Source organism: Salpingoeca rosetta, assembly GCF_000188695.1.
Source record: "Salpingoeca rosetta unplaced genomic scaffold supercont1.24, whole genome shotgun sequence".
NCBI classification, from domain to species: domain Eukaryota; class Choanoflagellata; order Craspedida; family Salpingoecidae; genus Salpingoeca; species Salpingoeca rosetta.
Genome location: NW_004754910.1, coordinates 540,461 through 557,700, shown reverse-complemented (window position 1 = coordinate 557,700; position 17,240 = coordinate 540,461). Strand labels below are relative to the sequence as shown.

Below are 17,240 nucleotides of genomic sequence, written 5' to 3'. Positions count from 1 at the left end.
GAGAACAAAACAGGACTGAAACTCTGAAACTGGCCAGGGGCTGCGGGAAAGATTGGGTGGAGAAAGGGAGACTGGATGGCAAATTGCCTCCACTGAGCTGTTGAGCCAGTGCCACACAATGCATGCACAACAAACGCACGCTCGCACACAAGCGTGCGCAATCACACACACGGACAAACACACACACAGACACACACGGACGCACACAGGCCCACACGCACTATGACTCAGGCCTCAAACACAAGAATGGCCCGCACAAGAACGCACGAAGGGTCTGTCACCACAATCTCCGCAGCTGGCACATTATCGCCCTGGGTCCACTGCGAATGCGTTTCGAACGGCTGTGCAGCTTTGACTTTGCCGCTGGTGAAGTCAACCACTGCCACGTGCGCGTCGTGGCCTCCCGCCAACGGCTTCCCATTCAAATGCAGATCCAGCACGGGATATGGGTTGCCGTACATGACATCGCACGCCAGCACAATCCGGTAAGGCTTGCCTGGCTCAAGGTTGAGGCAGCGCAGATCAGCTGGGACGTTGTCGTGGTCTGCGCTAACATTGCATGGTTGAGCGTACGCACGCGCGTAGTCGAGATCTGGTGTAAAGTAGAAGCCAGCACCGTACCACCCTTTGTCCGTCTTCTGCAGTTGTGCAAAGTCGCCACCCAGGATGCCAAGGACGGCGTCAAATGACCCAACGCCGTGGAACACGCGCTGGATGCGCAGTGGCGGGTCCTTTGGCAGCAGGGAGGGATCGAGCATGCTGTACACGCCAACGCGGGTGACACGCTCCAGCACCGCCCGCTCCTCAGCATCTGTCGCTTGGCCCGTCGTGGTGTCGTGGTCGTACTTGGGCGCAAACGGGTGGCCGGCGCTGGTGAGGTGGCCGCGGTAGCGGGTGGTGTTGCGGTGCAGGGCGCCGTTGAAGGCGACGAGCTTCTGATCGCACCACGTGATGGCGACGCGGCACAATGTGCGGCCAAACGGTTCGCGCGGATTCTGCTCGGCGGTCCGGCCACCAGCGGCATGGACAAGCTGCAGGGTGGACGAGAGAGAGAGAGAGCGAGCGAGCGAGAGAGGGAGAGAGAGAGAGAGAGAGAGAGAGAGAGAGAGAGAGAGAGAGAGCGTATGTTGGATGCGTGCGTGCGTGTATGCGTGTGTGTGTGCGTTTATGTGTGTGTGTGTTTGTGTGTGTGTGTGTGTTCACATTGGATGCGAAAGTGAGAAATCTACGAAGAGCACAATGCTGGCAACAAGCTGAGGTGAAATCGTTGGGTGCATGGGGAAGAACCAAGGCACACACACACACACACACGCACGCACCTCAGTAACGGCGTCCTCGTCAAGTTGAAGTGGTGCAATGTAGACAGATTGGCGCGTCGACAGCTGGGCTGCCTCAACCGCAGCCAGCAGCTGCTGTGGAAACTTCCACACCGCATCTGGTGGTCCGTGCAGCAGCAAGTGCTGCTCCCGCAAATCGTCCGCCTGCTGCTCACTGGCTTTCTTGTGTCGCGACTTGAGGGCGGCGTGCAGTTGAGAAAAATCAACCCGGTTGCCGCTCGCATCAAAACTCCCGCGAAGCAGCGCCTGAAGCGCTGGTGTCAATCGCCGTCCATTGATCTCTTCATCAAGCGGCAGGTACTCGTGTTTGCTGTACTTGAAGACAAGGTCGCCAAACACGATACCCTTCTCGCTGTACGGCCCGTGGTGCCAAGGAACGACGCCAAACCACACCTCCCACACCACGCAGCCAAAGGAGAACACGTCCGTGTCTGCACGAGGGTCGTGTCCAAAAAGCTGCTCGGGCGATTCCCAGAACCGCGTGCCGCGAACATGTGTCATCGTAGATGCGTCCTCTGAGACGAACGCGCTCAGGCCAAAATCCGTCACCTTGGCAGAGAGGGATGCGTCCAGCAGCACGTTGGGCGACTTGAGGTCGCGATGAACGACGTTGTGTGCATGCAGGAACTCCATGGCAGCCGCCACCTCGCTCAAGATGCGCAGCTTGTCAACATCACTCAGGTTTTTCTTGTGCACGTGTGTGTAGTCGTACAGGGACCCGTTCTCCGCCCAGCTCAGCACGAAGGAGAGCGTGTTGCGGTCGTTGTCGTAACAGAGACCGAGGAACGGCACGATGTTCGGATGGCGGAGCGACGCAAGGACGGCCACTTCTCGCAACACACGCTTGCTGTCAACATCACTTGCTGTCGTGCTGTACATCTCAGTCAGCAGGTGCTGTAATCGTGGTCGCGCTTCAACATCGTCCACTTCCTTCAGCGCCACGTCGTGCCCAGCAAGCGTGCTGCGGTACAGCTTGCCGAACGCACCCTTGACGGGCTTGCCCTTGTTGTCTCTGACGCGGTTCTTCGTCGTGAAGCGGGCTGGGTCCAGGTTGAGGTTGAAGAAGGACTCTGCATCATTGTTGAGAGCGGGCATTGGAAGGAGAAAGTGCAAGAGAAATGGTGAGAGCCGATGGAATGCGGCCAAGCAAAATGATGAGAGCGCACCGACGTTCGTACTTGTTGTGGGGAGCACGCACACAAACAGGCACACACACGCGCGCGCGCGCACACACACACACACACACACGCACCTGCTTGGTCTTCCAGTTGACGCAGCCGTTTCTCTGCAGATGTGCGAAATTGAGAGTCATGGACGGTGAGGGGGAGGCAAAGAAAGGAATGTCAGGTTACTCTTGTATCAGTTGAGGGATGTGTACAGATAATCAGTAGGAATGGCAATCGCAGCACGTCCACACCCACTCCAAGCACATACCAAGTTGGGTGATTGCGCTGTCTTTTTTGGCGGTGGCGGTCTGCAACTTGCCCACGCGTTGTGAAAGGCGATTTTTCTCCTCGTCTGTGCTCACGGGAGCACGGGTGTGTGTGTGTGTGTGTGTGTGTGTGTGTGTGTGTGTGTGTGTGTGTGTGTGTGTGTGTGTGTGTGTGTGTGTGTGTGTGTGTGTGTGTGTGTTTGGATGAAAGATGGTTGGTGAGCCAGTTATCAGTGCAGCAGTGAGCTTCTGAGAATTGATAGAGCATGAGCACAATGCACCCTCAGAAGTTTTGCTCACTCCCGCAACAATAACTGCGAATAAGACTACAGGATAGGAGTGTGACCATACGCTAGCCCACCGTTTCGTTGAAGCTGCTGATCTTTCTCCTGCACGTCGCGTTGAAGGCGCTGGACTTCGTCACCTGAAAAGCGATGGAAGACATTACACACAACAATCAGACGCACATGTAAACACGTGATTGTGGGATAACTGGATAAGTCTGAGAGGTGAAACAGGATGGGCTGAATGCACCCTCAGCTCCAAGACCCGAACACGACACCTCAGTGCACAACAGACCAGACCTTTGTGCTGCAGCAGCTGCTTCTTCTTCTGCACCACGCGTCGAAGGCGCTTGTTTTCTTCGTCTGACATGAAGACAGCACACAGCACACAACACGCAACATTCGGGCGCACATGTGAACACAGGCTGGCGTGAATACCCGAGGATAGTCTGAGGGATGAAAACGACGACACTGAAGCCTCTGCATCAGTTCCCGCACACGTTAAGTCAGGATATGGGAGCAAGAGACAATACGCCATTCTACCTGATCGTTGCAGCTGTTGATCCTTCTCCTGTACGTCGCGTTGAAGGCGCTCGATTTCTTCACCTGAAAAGGGCCACCACAAGCATGGACGCACGAGGGCGCATTCACAGATGTCATGGTGATAGTGTTTCGTTGGTAGTATCTCTGAGGGTTCATGCAATCAACCGATGTGATCAAGACAACATTAGAACATTGGCGGACATGCTTGCACGCATCATTCAAAAGACATACGTAGGCGGGCGAGGTCGATGTCGTTTCCACTGGGTGCCTGCAGTCATGCGTGAGTCAAAAGGGAAAAGAGCGTCAGAAGGCAACAAAAAGAGCGTGAAATAAAATGTTGGAGGCGTCGATGCGACAGTGGTGACCATGGTGAACACGATAGACAGCAGACCTGATTTACCTGCACTTGTGCTTGCAGCCACTGGCCTTCGTCAAACGCAGCGCGTTCAGAAGTAGTTCTGGAAGCAGCAAGCAGGAAGAATTAACACGTCACAGCATGAGGCGGGCATATGCGTCGTCGGATGGTCGACAGGCAAGACGCAACACCAACAGAAACCATTCTGGCCCAAAGGGACGTACAGGAACAGCCTGGCGCTGCCTTCAGGTGGCCATTTCGCGCCAAACGCGCGGGCAGCTGCATCGCCGATTCCTTGGAGCCTGAAAGAGACAAACAACAGGAGATGTGAGGGCAACAGAAGCTGTGGCATTCGCACATGTCAAGGCCGACGTTGCGATTGCAAGGGTATCCGAGGTGACAGTGCAAGTGTAAACAAGAGCGGCACAAGCGCAGTGCGATGCAGCACAATACAAGATAGACAAACCAAAGAGTTTGCAGCCTTGTATGCTCGCGCAGTGCACCAGCCAGCGCAACACAGCCTTCCTTCTCAATCGAGTTGTTGCTCAAGCTGCAATCAACACCACGCAGGTGTGCACACACACAGTCACATTCAAATGAGTCAAGAACACACTCGCCCACCACATCACGCACACAAGCAAGCAAAGCCCAATGGCGTACATGCATCACCATGCTCCTGCAATGCAGCAATACAGTCGCTCTACACTGCTCACAACCAAGGTTCACTGACCCAAGGATATACAGTCCTGTGTGCCCGCGCAGTGCACCAGCCAGCGCAACACAGCCTTCCTTCTCAATCGAGTTGTCGTCCAAGCTGCAATCAACACACCACAGATAGGCATGCACGGACTTACATTGAAACGAGTCAAGAACACACTCACTCACAACAGTCAATCACACGAGCATGCAGAGTCAAACAACGTGCATACATCACCATCCTCGTGCATTCCAACAACACATTCACGTACGCACATGGATGGCCAAACTACAACACTTCACAACGCATGCTGTACTTACTACAGCTCTTGAAGTCCAGTGTGTCCGCGCAGTGCACCAGCCAGCGCAACACAGCCTTCCTTCTCAATCGAGTTGTTGTTCAAGCTGCAATCAACACCACGCAGGTGTGCACACACACACTCACATTCAAATGAGTCAAGAACACACTCACGCACAACAGTCAATCACACGAGCATGCAGAGTCAAACAACGTGCATACATCACCATCCTCGTGCATTCCAACAACACATTCACGTACGCACATGGATGCCCAAACCATTACACTTCGCCATGCATGCTGCACTTACAACAGCTCTTGAAGTCCAGTGTGTCCGCGCAGTGCACCAGCCAGCGCAACACAGCCTTCCTTCTCAATCGAGTTGTTGCTCAAGCTGCAATCAACACCACGCAGGTGTGCACACACACACTCACATTCAAATGAGTCAAGAACACACTCACGCACAACAGTCAATCACACGAGCATGCAGAGTCAAACAACGTGCATACATCACCATCCTCGTGCATTCCAACAACACATTCACGTACGCACATGGATGCCCAAACCATTACACTTCGCCATGCATGCTGCACTTACAACAGCTCTTGAAGTCCAGTGTGTCCGCGCAGTGCACCAGCCAGCGCAACACAGCCTTCCTTCTCAATCGAGTTGTTGCTCAAGCTGCAATCAACACCACGCAGGTGTGCACACACACACTCACATTCAAATGAGTCAAGAACACACTCACGCACAACAGTCAATCACACGAGCATGCAGAGTCAAACAACGTGCATACATCACCATCCTCGTGCATTCCAACAACACATTCACGTACGCACATGGATGCCCAAACCATTACACTTCGCCATGCATGCTGTACTTACTACAGCTCTTGAAGTCCAGTGTGTCCGCGCAGTGCACCAGCCAGCGCAACACAGCCTTCCTTCTCAATCGAGTTGTTGTTCAAGCTGCAATCAACACCACGCAGGTGTGCACACACACACTCACATTCAAATGAGTCAAGAACACACTCACTCACAACAGTCAATCACACGAGCATGCAGAGTCAAACAACGTGCATACATCACCATCCTCGTGCATTCCAACAACACATTCACGTACGCACATGGATGCCCAAACCATTACACTTCGCCATGCATGCTGTACTTACTACAGCTCTTGAAGTCCAGTGTGTCCGCGCAGTGCACCAGCCAGCGCAACACAGCCTTCCTTCTCAATCGAGTTGTCGTCCAAGCTGCAATCAACACCACGCAGGTGTGCACACACACACTCACATTCAAATGAGTCAAGAACACACTCACGCACAACAGTCAATCACACGAGCATGCAGAGTCAAACAACGTGCATACATCACCATCCTCGTGCATTCCAACAACACATTCACGTACGCACATGGATGGCCAAACTACAACACTTCACAACGCATGCTGTACTTACTACAGCTCTTGAAGTCCAGTGTGTCCGCGCAGTGCACCAGCCAGCGCAACACAGCCTTCCTTCTCAATCGAGTTGTTGGTCAAGCTGCAATCAACACCACGCAGGTGTGCACACACACACTCACATTCAAATGAGTCAAGAACACACTCACTCACAACAGTCAATCACACGAGCATGCAGAGTCAAACAACGTGCATACATCACCATTCTCGTGCAGCGTACACGCATTCTCCCGACGCTTCTCACAACCAAGGTGCACTCACCCAAGCCACTGCAGTCCCGTGTGTCCGCGCAGTGCACCAGCCAACGCAACACAGCCTTCCTTCTCAATCGAGTTGTTGTTCAAGCTGCAATCAACACACCACACAGATATGCATACGCGGTCACATTCAAATGAGTCAAGAACACACTCACTCACAACAGTCAATCACACGAGCATGCAGAGTCAAATAAGGTGCATACATCACCATCCTCGTACAACGTACACGCATTCTCTCGACGCTTCTTACTACCACGCTGCACTCACACAAGCCGCTGCAGTCCCGTGTGCCCACGCAGTGCACCAGCCAACGCAACACAGCCTTCCTTCCCAATCGAGTTGTTGTCCAAGCTGCAATCAACACCACGCAGATATGCATACACGATTACATTGGAATAAACACGGAGTCACTCACCCACCACAGTCATGCACACAAGCATGCTACGCCCCATCGCGTGCATGCATAACCATGTTTCTGCAACGTAGCAACAGACATACCCACGAACACATAAACTTCCAATCTTCAACGCTTCACCACGCAAGACGCACTTACAACAGCTCTTGCAATCCAGTGTGTCCGCGCAGTGCATCAGCCAACGCAACACAGCCTTCCTTCTCAATCGAGTTGTTGCTCAAGCTGCAATCAACACCACACAGATATGCATACGCGGTCACATTCAAATGAGTCAAGAACACGCTCACTCACAACAGGCATGCACACAAGCATGCAGACTTAAACAACGTGCATACATCACCATCCCCGTGCATTTCAACAACACAGTCGCTCTACACTGCTCACAACCATGGTTCACTGACCCAAGCTTCCGCAGTCCTGTGTGCTCGCGCAGTGCACCAGCCAGTGCAACACATCCGTCCTTCCCAACCGAGTTGTGACCCAAACTGCATAAGACATAACATATGCACAGACGAGCACACACACATGTACAAAAACACGCCACAACACCGCAACACAATACCAACATATCGCATAACGCATGTCAACGTGCTTCCGTTGCATTCTGCAAACATGAACAACCGCACATCACACCGCAAACGCACAAGCACAGCTAACCAACCGAGCATATGCACCCCCATGGCACACAAACAAAGTCACCCACACATCAATTCACAAAACTGCCTGTGCCGTGGCATATACACCTACATGCACTTTGCACTCACTTAAGTACTTGCAGTCCCGTGTGCTCGCGCAGTGCATCAGCCAGTGCAACACAGCCGTCCTTTCCGATCGAGTTGTAGCGCAAGCTGCAACCACAACCAACCAGCGCCCACGCCATCACAAAACCGCATCAACGGTTAGGGCATGGTACAACATAATGAAGAACATCCTGCAGACTCGAATTCATTGTCATGCGTCGCAAGCAGACGATACAAATCACTCAGATAACGCAGCAACCATTTTAATACACTCAGAAAGTCAGTGAGAGTGTGTCGAACCCACCCACACCCACACCCACCCATACACACACATACACACACACTGAGCGACTCACTACAATGCTTGGATGTCCTTGTTGGGTCTGATGTTCAGTGCAATTGCCAGCGCCTTGGCACCTTTGTCTCCGAGCCCTGCTTTATTGAAACTGAAACCATTAAGGTAGCAGCAGGCCTGTGAGGAGAGCGTTTCTGAAAGCAAAACAACAAGCAAGCCGCAGCACCAAACAGAGAAACGTAGCTCACATTGCATTATGCCAAGGGGTTCTGACTGACTTGACATTAGTGGTCGACATGCCGTTGGCAACAGCTCGAATCTTGTTCTTCACACTGTCTGTCAACCCCGCCTCTGCCATCCACGCCTCCATCTCGTCCATCTTGCTGCTCTTGGTGCTTTGCTGGTCTCGCTGTCTTGGTGGTCTCGCTGTGTCGCTGTCCTTCCTCAGCACTTCACGCCACACACTGACACTGATCACCCTCGCTCGAGATCGTTAAAGCGTTAAACCTTTCCTCTCGCTTTGATCGGGCCTTCCAGCCCTGCGTGTATGTGCGTGGGCGCTGTCACACGCAAACCAGTATGTGCTCTGCGAATAGCCAGCCAGCCAGCCAGCCAGAGAACAACTCAAACGACACCTCCACACGCTCAGGTGCTGCTGTTGCGCTGGCTGGTTTGCGGACAGTTTGGTCTGCCAGTGTTGTTGTTGTGTGCTGTCCTTGGAGGTCGCCGAAAATCATTCATATCTTCAACCAATGATCCCACCCCAACAGAAGTCGACTTCCAGCCAGCCACATGTTTGTGTATTTCTTTTCTTTCACTTGTTGACATGAAGTGACAGAGACCTCAGAGCAGCAGAGCAGCAGAGCAGCTCCTCAGACAGACATTCATACTTTCATACGCATACGCATACATGCACACATTGACACACGTCAGCTATGCGTTGTTACCGCCTTCCAGCCTGTTCCTCTTCCCCTTCTGCAGCTGAGGATCCTTCTTGCTTCCGCTTGGCCTTATGTTTTCTGCTCCTGCTGGTGGTGCGCTTGCTGCTCTGCTTCTCGTCACGTTGTTGTTGCGCGTGCTGTTCTTGCTCGGCTGCCTGTGCGCGCCCCTTATTTGCCCGTTCGGATGACCTTATAAAGTCAGCAAACCTGGGCATAGGGGCAGGGGGCAGAGGGCAGAGGGTGACGGGAGGGCAGGGAGAGGGAGCGTGTGAGCGCGTGTGCGTATTTGTACGAATGCGCTTTCGCGCGCGTGTGTGTGTGGATGTGTGTGCGCCTCACATACACTCGCACACATGCAAACGTTCATAAACAAACACACACACACACACTCACTCACTCACTCACTCGCTCACACAGACACACACACACACTCTCTCTCTCTTCGTGCTCCTCAGTGCTGGATAGAGGAGGACGACACCTCTTAGCAGCGGCCTCCTCCGAAATGTCGGCATCCTGCACAGGAAATATACATGCGCATGTGAGTGTGCGGGAGAGCAAGGCTGGAAATGCAGACGTGCAAGCGAAAGGTCATCATGTTCACTGGCACAGGGTGACAGGCAGTCACGAAGGCGAAGAGCTTGCCGTGTTGTCAGAGCTGTGAGCACAGCCACAAGCACACCATCTTGTTTTCCACATATGCTGCACTCCAGGAGATGGGAACGATGCTTACCTCGCGTGTGATGAACTTGGCGGTTTTCCTGGGGTTGTCGTCCTTCTCAGACGTGTCTTCTTCGCCACGCGCCTTTGTCTTCTTCTGCTTCGCTTCTCGCATCACTCGCTGGTTCCGTGGATGTTGAGGAGATATGGGTTGTGGGTGGACCAGTTGAGTGAACGTATGATGGTGCGACAAAGAACCAACCCCCTTCGATTTGCATTCACCGTGGTTTCAAATCGAGCTCATTGCAAGACCGCAATGCAGTCTCCCACACATGTGTGTGTGTGTGTGTGTCCACAACGCATCCCCCGCACATCTGTTCACACACACACACACACACACACACACACACACACACACACACACACACACACACACACACACACACACACACACACACACACACACACACACACGCGCGCGCGCGCGCGCACACGCACACACGCACACACACATACATACCTGCACGTCTTCGTTGAAGCCGCGAAACGACATGCGTCCGACATCGGCGTGTTCGTCAATTGAATCAAAGCTGGACACGACCTGTATTCTCGGCCCGCGAGAACTGCAACCAACACGACACACCACAAAACCGAGGGTAAGTCAGTGGGTGAGTCAGTGAGGTGAGTCGGGCAGAGATCACACACACGTGTGCACACACAAACACACAAATACACACACGCACACAAACACACAAACACACAAGCACACAAACACACAACCACACACACACGCACAAACACGCAAACACACAAGCACACACAACCACGGACCTTTGAATGCTGGGGGCGCTTGCTTTCGCCGTGGCCTGTGCAACCTCTGCTTCTTGCGCCTCTGCCTCAGCCCGCTGCATGAACTTGAGCCCCAAGATGTGCTTGGACAGCCCTTTGGCAGCAGCAGTGGAAGAAGAAGAAGACGAAGAAGAGGTGGTGGTGGAAGAAGACATGGTGGTGGTTGATAATAATGGTGTGATAGTGAAGCGAGGTTGAGGCAGCAGCGTGAGTGCTGAAAATAAATGGAAATCATTCGCAAATCGCCAAGAACCGCTGTGGAGCGGTGGAAGGACAACAAAGCTCACTCACATCCCCACCTTCTCTCCTTCTCTCCTTCTGCTTGACGCATGGCGAGCGTGGTGTTTCAGCGTGACCTGCGGGTGTACGCTGCGTCGGAGAATGCGTCGTTGTTTCAGAATGCGAAGATCGGGTTTGCGGGCGGGCAGGTGCTGCTTGTGCACCGCCCCACGATGCGTGGGCTGCACTTCACGCAGGCTGGCTCCGCCATTACCCAACTGGCCAAGCCCGAGGTGGAGGATCTCCTGCAATCGCAAGACTTTCAACCAAAGGCGGACGTGTATGGCTGCCTTGGCCTCCTCTCCATTCCAACCGGTGTGTGTGTGTCTGTCTGTGCGCGCGCGTATGTGTGTGTGTGTGTGTGTGGTTTGAGTTGTGTGTTGGTCTGCGCTTTCTCTTGCTGTAGTTGCGTGTGTGTGTGGTCTGCTTGCACTTTCTCTTCTACATGTACACGTCTTTCCCTCTCGTTGTTGAGACTGACCGCGTCTCACGTCTTGCACAGAGGATGAACGCTGGATCAAGGCCGTTGTGGTTGTGAAGGAGTGCAAGTCGCATGGCCGCCTCCTCAACACGGAGATTTTCCACATCTCTGCTGTCGGTGCGTGAGTGTATGAGTGTGTATGAGTGTGTATGAGAGAGTGTGTACGTCTGCGTGTCTGTGTGTTGCAGTGTCTGCATGATAAGACAACGGCCAATACTCACCCAGCTTTACGTATTCGTGCAGAAATGTTCTTTGTGGGTCCGATGTACTCGTCGGTGGCAGCTTCGCACGCGCGAATCATCAAGCGGGTCGGTGATGCTGACATGTGTGCTTGTGTGAATGCAATCGCACATTGCTCTGGTGTTGCCAACAGCCTACGAGTCAACGCCACTCACCCACTCCAACACACCCACCCACCCACACACACACACACACTCTCTCTCTCTCTCTCTCGCAGCTGTTTGCCAGTGGGTCGTTTTTCTTCTCCATGGATCGCACCGCCTCATCTGCCAGCACCAAGCGCCTTTCAGACTCGTCCCTGCCAAAGAAAGAAGGTGTGCGCGCGTGTGTGTGTGTGTGCGTGTGTGTGTGTGCGAGTGCATCGCAATGAGCGATCTTGCCATTCCCATTGCCGTCGCAGTCTCTGTCCACCATTGCACCTAATGATGGTTTCCAACCACCATCAGCCCTGCAACGTCTTCTTACGCACATACACACACGCACATACATACACACACACACCACTGCAGAGGAGCCCGTGTTTGGGCGGCGCGTCACGTGGAAGTTTGATCTCACCTGTCGCGTCCAGCACACGCTTACGGTGGGGGATCAGGAGATGTGTGCGTGCATGTGTTAGAGAGGACTCGTGGGCACTTTTGCTTCATGCAGGCAACGACGCCGACACACACACACACACACACACACACACACACACACACACACACACACACACACACACGCACAGACGCACACACACACACACACGCACAGACGCACAGACACACACACCTCCTTGCTTTACGCTTGACTAACACCCCCCAACACAACGCGGCATCACAACATCACATCACAAGCAGCAGCGCCATGGCGGGTTCACTCTCGACGACAGCAGCGGTGGCGGTGGGCACGATGACCGGTTCTGGTGGTCGCGGGTGATGTGGAATGAGGTGCAGAAGCACGGTATCAACTGCAAGGCGTGGCTCATTCCTGTCATTCGCGGATCTGTGGAGATGCGCACCGTGTATGTTGGGCCAATCCAAGCAAAGGCCGGTAAGCCGCGCGCGCGCGTGTGTGTGTGTGTGTGTGTGTGTGTCTGTGTGTGTCTGTGTGTGCGTGCGCGCGCGTGTGTCTGTGTCTGTGTGTCTGCGTGTCTGTGTGTCTGTGTGTCTGTCTGTGTGTTCATTTGTGGAAGCGCCTTTGCAGACGGGGACTGTTCATGAGCAACGTATCACTGTTCACATCTTCGTCCTCGCCCCGCCATTCACACCACATTCACCATCCTCAGCCCTCATCTCTCGGCTGTCGTGTCAGCGAGCGGGCACGCGCTTCAACGCACGTGGTGTTGACGACGACGGAAATGCCGCAAATTTTGTGGAGACGGAACAGCTGATTGCCGTGGAGGACCACGTCGTGTCTTACGTCATGACCAGGGGCAGTGTGCCCATCTTCTGGGAACAGGCATCGCAGAACGTACGCTCGTATTTGCACTGCACGCGTGTTTGTTATGTGTCTGCCGTGTGTGAGTTTACAATGAATCAACGTTGTCTACATTAGTACACATCCATGTGTTCACAAACACACGCACATGTGCGCAATCATTCACGCACACACATGTACGCAATCATTCATTCATTCATTCACACACACAATCATTCATTCCTGTTCCACACCACCACATCCTCCCTCCCTCTCCTCATCGCCTTTCAGGTTGGGCACCAGAAGCCGCATCTGACGCGCGAATTTGAGGCAACAAAGCCTGCCTTTGAGCGACACATGGAGCAGCTAACGGCCACGTATGGTCCACAGACGCTGCTGAGTCTTCTCAGCCACAAGTCTGGTGAGATGCTGCTGCAGGACAACTACAGGCGCCATGTCATGTCAAGCATGTTTGTCGACCGCCTCCACCACCTCGACGTCAACGCCATCTGCAAGTGCGTCAGGCATGCGTGTGGGAGAGGGGTGCGTGTGAGTCTGTGTGCGTGTGTGCGTGTGTGTGTGTGTGTGTGTGTCTGTGTGTGTGTGTCTGTGTGTGCGTGTGTGCGTGTGTGTGTGTGTGCATGACATCGTGTGGAGTTTACGCATTTCCACCAACTCTCCCCCACCCCCGTCATTCCCCCCCCCCTCTTGTCCTGGGCTGCGGGTGTGCAGGGGCGGCAACAAGGCAGACCGACTGGCGCCGTACTTGGACGCGTATGGACAGGAACTCCTCGACCACTCGTTCTTCGAGGCCGTCAACGAGGAGGTGGGCGTACATATGTGTGTGTGTTGGGGTGTGTTGACTTGAAGCTGCTGTGAATACACGATGCACTTGTTGTGCTCACGCACACGCCATCACATGCGCTCACACTCACTCACCCATCACTCACTCACTCACCCATCACTCACTCACTCACTCACTCACTCACTCACTCACTCATTCACTCACTCACGCACACACGCACTCACTCACTCATTCACTCACTCACACTCACACACGCACGCACTCACTCACACACTCCCACACTCACACCTGATTACGCATGATCACACTCGCTCACGCACACACACAAACAAACACACACACTCACGCACACTCTCTTTCACGCACACCTGATTACGCATGATCACACTCGCCGGTCCCACCCCACCCCCAGGTTGTGCATGAGCAGACGGGGACGTTTCGCATCAACTGTCTCGATTGTCTGGACCGCAGCAACGTCTGCCAGAGCGCAATCGGCCTCAAGGTTTGGCACTGACACGCATGCATGACGATGATGACGAAGAGGCCGTGTGTAGGTGTGTGCGTGTGCGCGAGTAAGAACATCTGTCTTTCCCAAACACTCACTCACCCCCCCCCCCACTCACACCGCGTTCCCCCTGGACGGCGGTTCAGGTGCTGCAGGAGCAGCTGCTGGCGCTGGATCGCCACACGTCGCTCCGAGACACCAAGATGAGGCAGTTTGAACGATACTTCAAGGTGCGCGGCTCTGTGTGTGTGTGTGTGTGTGTGTGTATGTTGTGTGTGTGTGTTCACGAGGTAGCCGTGTGTGGTGTAAACAAGCGCCTGCTACACCACGTGCACCCTCTCATCAGCCTCACCAACAACAACAACACATACCCTCCTCTCCCACCACTTTCCACACACACCCCCTCTCCCGCAGGACATGTGGTTGCGCAATGGCGACAACCTTGCGCGCTGCGTAACGGGGTCTGGCTCGCTGAGCGGCGGCGCCAAAACATCGCTCTTCAAGGACGTGCAGCGCTCCATCAGCAGGACCCTTCGCGGAAACTTCTTCGACCGCCACCGGCAGGCCGCCATTGACGTCGTCCTCGGCACATACGTGGAGGGTGCGCTGCTGCTGCCTTGGATTGTGTTTGTTTGCGTGTTTGTTTACGTGTATGTTTACGTGTATGTTTACGTGTATGCCTGTCTCTCTTTCTCTGTCTCTCTCTGTCTCTCTCTCTCTCTCCCACTCACTCTCTCACTCACACACACACACACACAAATACACACACACACACACACACACACTCTCTCTCTCTCTCTCTCTCTCTCTCTCTCTCTCTCTCTCTGTGGTGCACGTATACATGGGTTTCACGCCTCTTTCCCTTGTATCCATCCTCTCCCCCCTCCCCTCCTCTCGCTATCCACCACCGGTGCCCATGTCACCGTGCAGACACCAGCGAGCAATATGTTGTGCCGGATCCCACGCTGCGGGTCAAACTGGATGAGGTGTGTTGATGGTGGCGTTGATGCGAGCACTGGTGTGACATGAGTTGAATCGATGCCTCGTGTGCAGTCGTGCTGGTGTTTGTGCATGATAATGAATGCGCACACGTCACCACTCAACAATTAATCATCATCACCACCGCGTCACCATCATCGCCACTCAACAATACCCTTCACCATCACCACCACCATCACCACATCACCACCAGGCCCTCGCTGCGCAGCGGGAGAAGTTCACGACGGAGCTGCCTGCCCGCATTGTCGTCGGCACTTGGAACGTTAACGCACAGAAGCCGTCACAGCTCTCGACCAACCCAACGGTGTGCTTGTTGCTCGTGTGCATGTGTGTTGTGGAAGTGTGTGTTTGCTTGCTTGCGTGTTTTCGTGTTGGTCACTTGTGCGTTTGATATCGCGCCATCGTTTGCATCTTCCACTTAAAAATTCTTCGCAACGACACCCCCCCCCCTGCCTCTCAACTCACATATGCACTCATGTGCACACATGTGCATACACGCGCGTGTCTGCAGAATCCTGGACTGCACGACTGGCTTGTGCAGACAACGGAGGACAGCTCCGCACCGGACATTTTCGCCGTCGGTGCGTGACAGTACACGTGAACGGGGCAGACAGTTGTGTCGAAACGTGCACACACACATACACACAAACACATGATATGTTCATGTACACAGACACATGTTTGCTCGCTCACATTGACAATCATACACACACACACAATACGCATGCACACACATACACACACAAATACATCCCACCCTTCAATGTTGAACACATGTGTCCAGGGCTTCAAGAGATGATTGACTTGAAGGCAAAGAACATGCTTGCTCGCAGCAGCGCCATCGCCAGCGAGTGGGCGGCGCGCATCCTGCAGACCATCGGCAAGGACGAATACTTTCTCGGTGCGGACACGCACCATGTTTGTCTGCCTTTGGTTGTAGTGGCAGTGATGGCGATGATGATGGTGGTGGTGGTGGCGGTGGTAGTGATGGCGATGATGGTGGTGGTGGTACTATCGCTCTGTCTGGTGTTGCTTGCATGTGGTTGTGCTTGTGTTCGTGCGCCCAAGCATGTGCCGCACGCACCCTTTGTTTTGTCGATTCCTTCCCCTTGTCACACACACACACACACACACACACACACACACACACACACACACACACACACACACACACACACACACACGCCAACTCACTCATCCCCGTCACCCGCACCCCCTCCCCGATTATTGTGACTCTCCGTCGTCATCAGTGGTGAAGCAACAGCTTGTTGGCATCTGCGTGTTTGTGTTTGCGCGCACGGATCACAAGCACTGCATTCGTGGCGTTCGCACGCACTACGTGAAGACAGGCGCCGGCGGCAAGGTGACAAACACCATGCATTTTGTGCTGCAATGAGGATGTGGTGCAGTGGGTGTTGTAGTGATGCTCCCTTCTCCATTCGGGCTGCGGTGACGCTGTGATTGAGGACATTGGTGAACGCGCATTGATCACGCCAACGCATGCAGACGGAACACGTGTCAAACACGTTTGTGCTGTGCATGCGGTGCCACTCACACATCCCTGATGGCGCGACGCTTGTGCACAGATGGGCAACAAGGGCGGGGTTGCGATGAGTTTGCGGTTTCACAGCACGAGCATCTGCTTCGTCTGCGCACACTTGGGTGAGCGGATGGCTGCTGCTCGTATGTGGTGGAGAGTGTGTGTGTGTGAGTGAGTGAGTGTGTGAGCGAGTGTGTGAGTGTGTGTGTGTGTGTGTGTGTGTGTGCTTACATGTTGGCTTTAAGCGTGCCTAGCCCTCGGGTGTTGTACTCACAATTCTGCGCATACACACACACACACAGCGGCTGGCAAAGCGCATCTGGAGGAGCGAAACCAGGACTACAACGACATCACAGCCAAGATCAACTTTGGCAAAGGACGCAAGCTCGGTGGGTTTCGGTGTCGGGAGGAAGACATGGTCATGTGTGGTGAAAGCA

At 53.9% G+C, this 17,240-nt stretch overlaps 3 protein-coding genes across 3 annotated transcripts in view; 1 reads left to right on the top strand and 2 right to left on the bottom strand.

The window, feature by feature from the left end:
- Positions 1–227: 227 nt before the first annotated feature.
- On the bottom strand, positions 228–8,491 carry PTSG_08621 (serine/threonine protein kinase; the record flags this gene model as incomplete). Its single annotated transcript, XM_004990354.1, has 20 exons — positions 228–1,031; positions 1,320–2,407; positions 2,590–2,622; positions 3,131–3,193; positions 3,354–3,416; positions 3,597–3,659; positions 3,828–3,864; positions 3,997–4,054; positions 4,176–4,253; positions 4,418–4,501; positions 4,682–4,765; positions 4,969–5,052; positions 5,256–5,339; positions 5,543–5,626; positions 5,830–5,913; positions 6,404–6,487; positions 6,667–6,750; positions 6,930–7,013; positions 8,177–8,263; positions 8,391–8,491. 20 exons carry the CDS (start codon positions 8,489–8,491, stop codon positions 228–230), a joined length of 3,231 nt encoding a protein of 1,076 aa, XP_004990411.1.
- Positions 8,492–8,897: 406 nt separating this feature from the next.
- On the bottom strand, positions 8,898–10,769 carry PTSG_08620 (uncharacterized protein). The gene is made up of 5 exons (XM_004990353.1): positions 10,542–10,769; positions 10,231–10,333; positions 9,784–9,891; positions 9,532–9,566; positions 8,898–9,260 (listed from the first exon to the last, which is right to left on the bottom strand). The coding sequence occupies exons 1-5, from the start codon at positions 10,712–10,714 to the stop codon at positions 9,056–9,058; spliced, it is 624 nt and encodes a 207-aa protein (XP_004990410.1). The 5' UTR covers positions 10,715–10,769; the 3' UTR covers positions 8,898–9,055.
- Positions 10,770–10,888: 119 nt separating this feature from the next.
- The window catches only part of PTSG_08619 (uncharacterized protein), a gene marked incomplete at its 5' end in the record, with an annotated part of 10,090 nt that continues 3,738 nt past the window's right edge, over positions 10,889–17,240 (top strand). The window contains 19 exons of the mRNA XM_004990352.1: positions 10,889–11,153; positions 11,341–11,436; positions 11,563–11,627; positions 11,777–11,873; positions 12,069–12,139; positions 12,396–12,588; positions 12,824–13,008; positions 13,246–13,469; positions 13,687–13,780; positions 14,172–14,261; positions 14,411–14,494; positions 14,679–14,865; positions 15,195–15,250; positions 15,457–15,567; positions 15,775–15,844; positions 16,048–16,164; positions 16,514–16,626; positions 16,850–16,925; positions 17,106–17,192. Coding sequence (XP_004990409.1) covers positions 10,889–11,153; positions 11,341–11,436; positions 11,563–11,627; positions 11,777–11,873; positions 12,069–12,139; positions 12,396–12,588; positions 12,824–13,008; positions 13,246–13,469; positions 13,687–13,780; positions 14,172–14,261; positions 14,411–14,494; positions 14,679–14,865; positions 15,195–15,250; positions 15,457–15,567; positions 15,775–15,844; positions 16,048–16,164; positions 16,514–16,626; positions 16,850–16,925; positions 17,106–17,192 — 2,281 coding nt within the window. The remainder of the gene's footprint in view (positions 11,154–11,340; positions 11,437–11,562; positions 11,628–11,776; positions 11,874–12,068; positions 12,140–12,395; positions 12,589–12,823; positions 13,009–13,245; positions 13,470–13,686; positions 13,781–14,171; positions 14,262–14,410; positions 14,495–14,678; positions 14,866–15,194; positions 15,251–15,456; positions 15,568–15,774; positions 15,845–16,047; positions 16,165–16,513; positions 16,627–16,849; positions 16,926–17,105; positions 17,193–17,240) is intronic.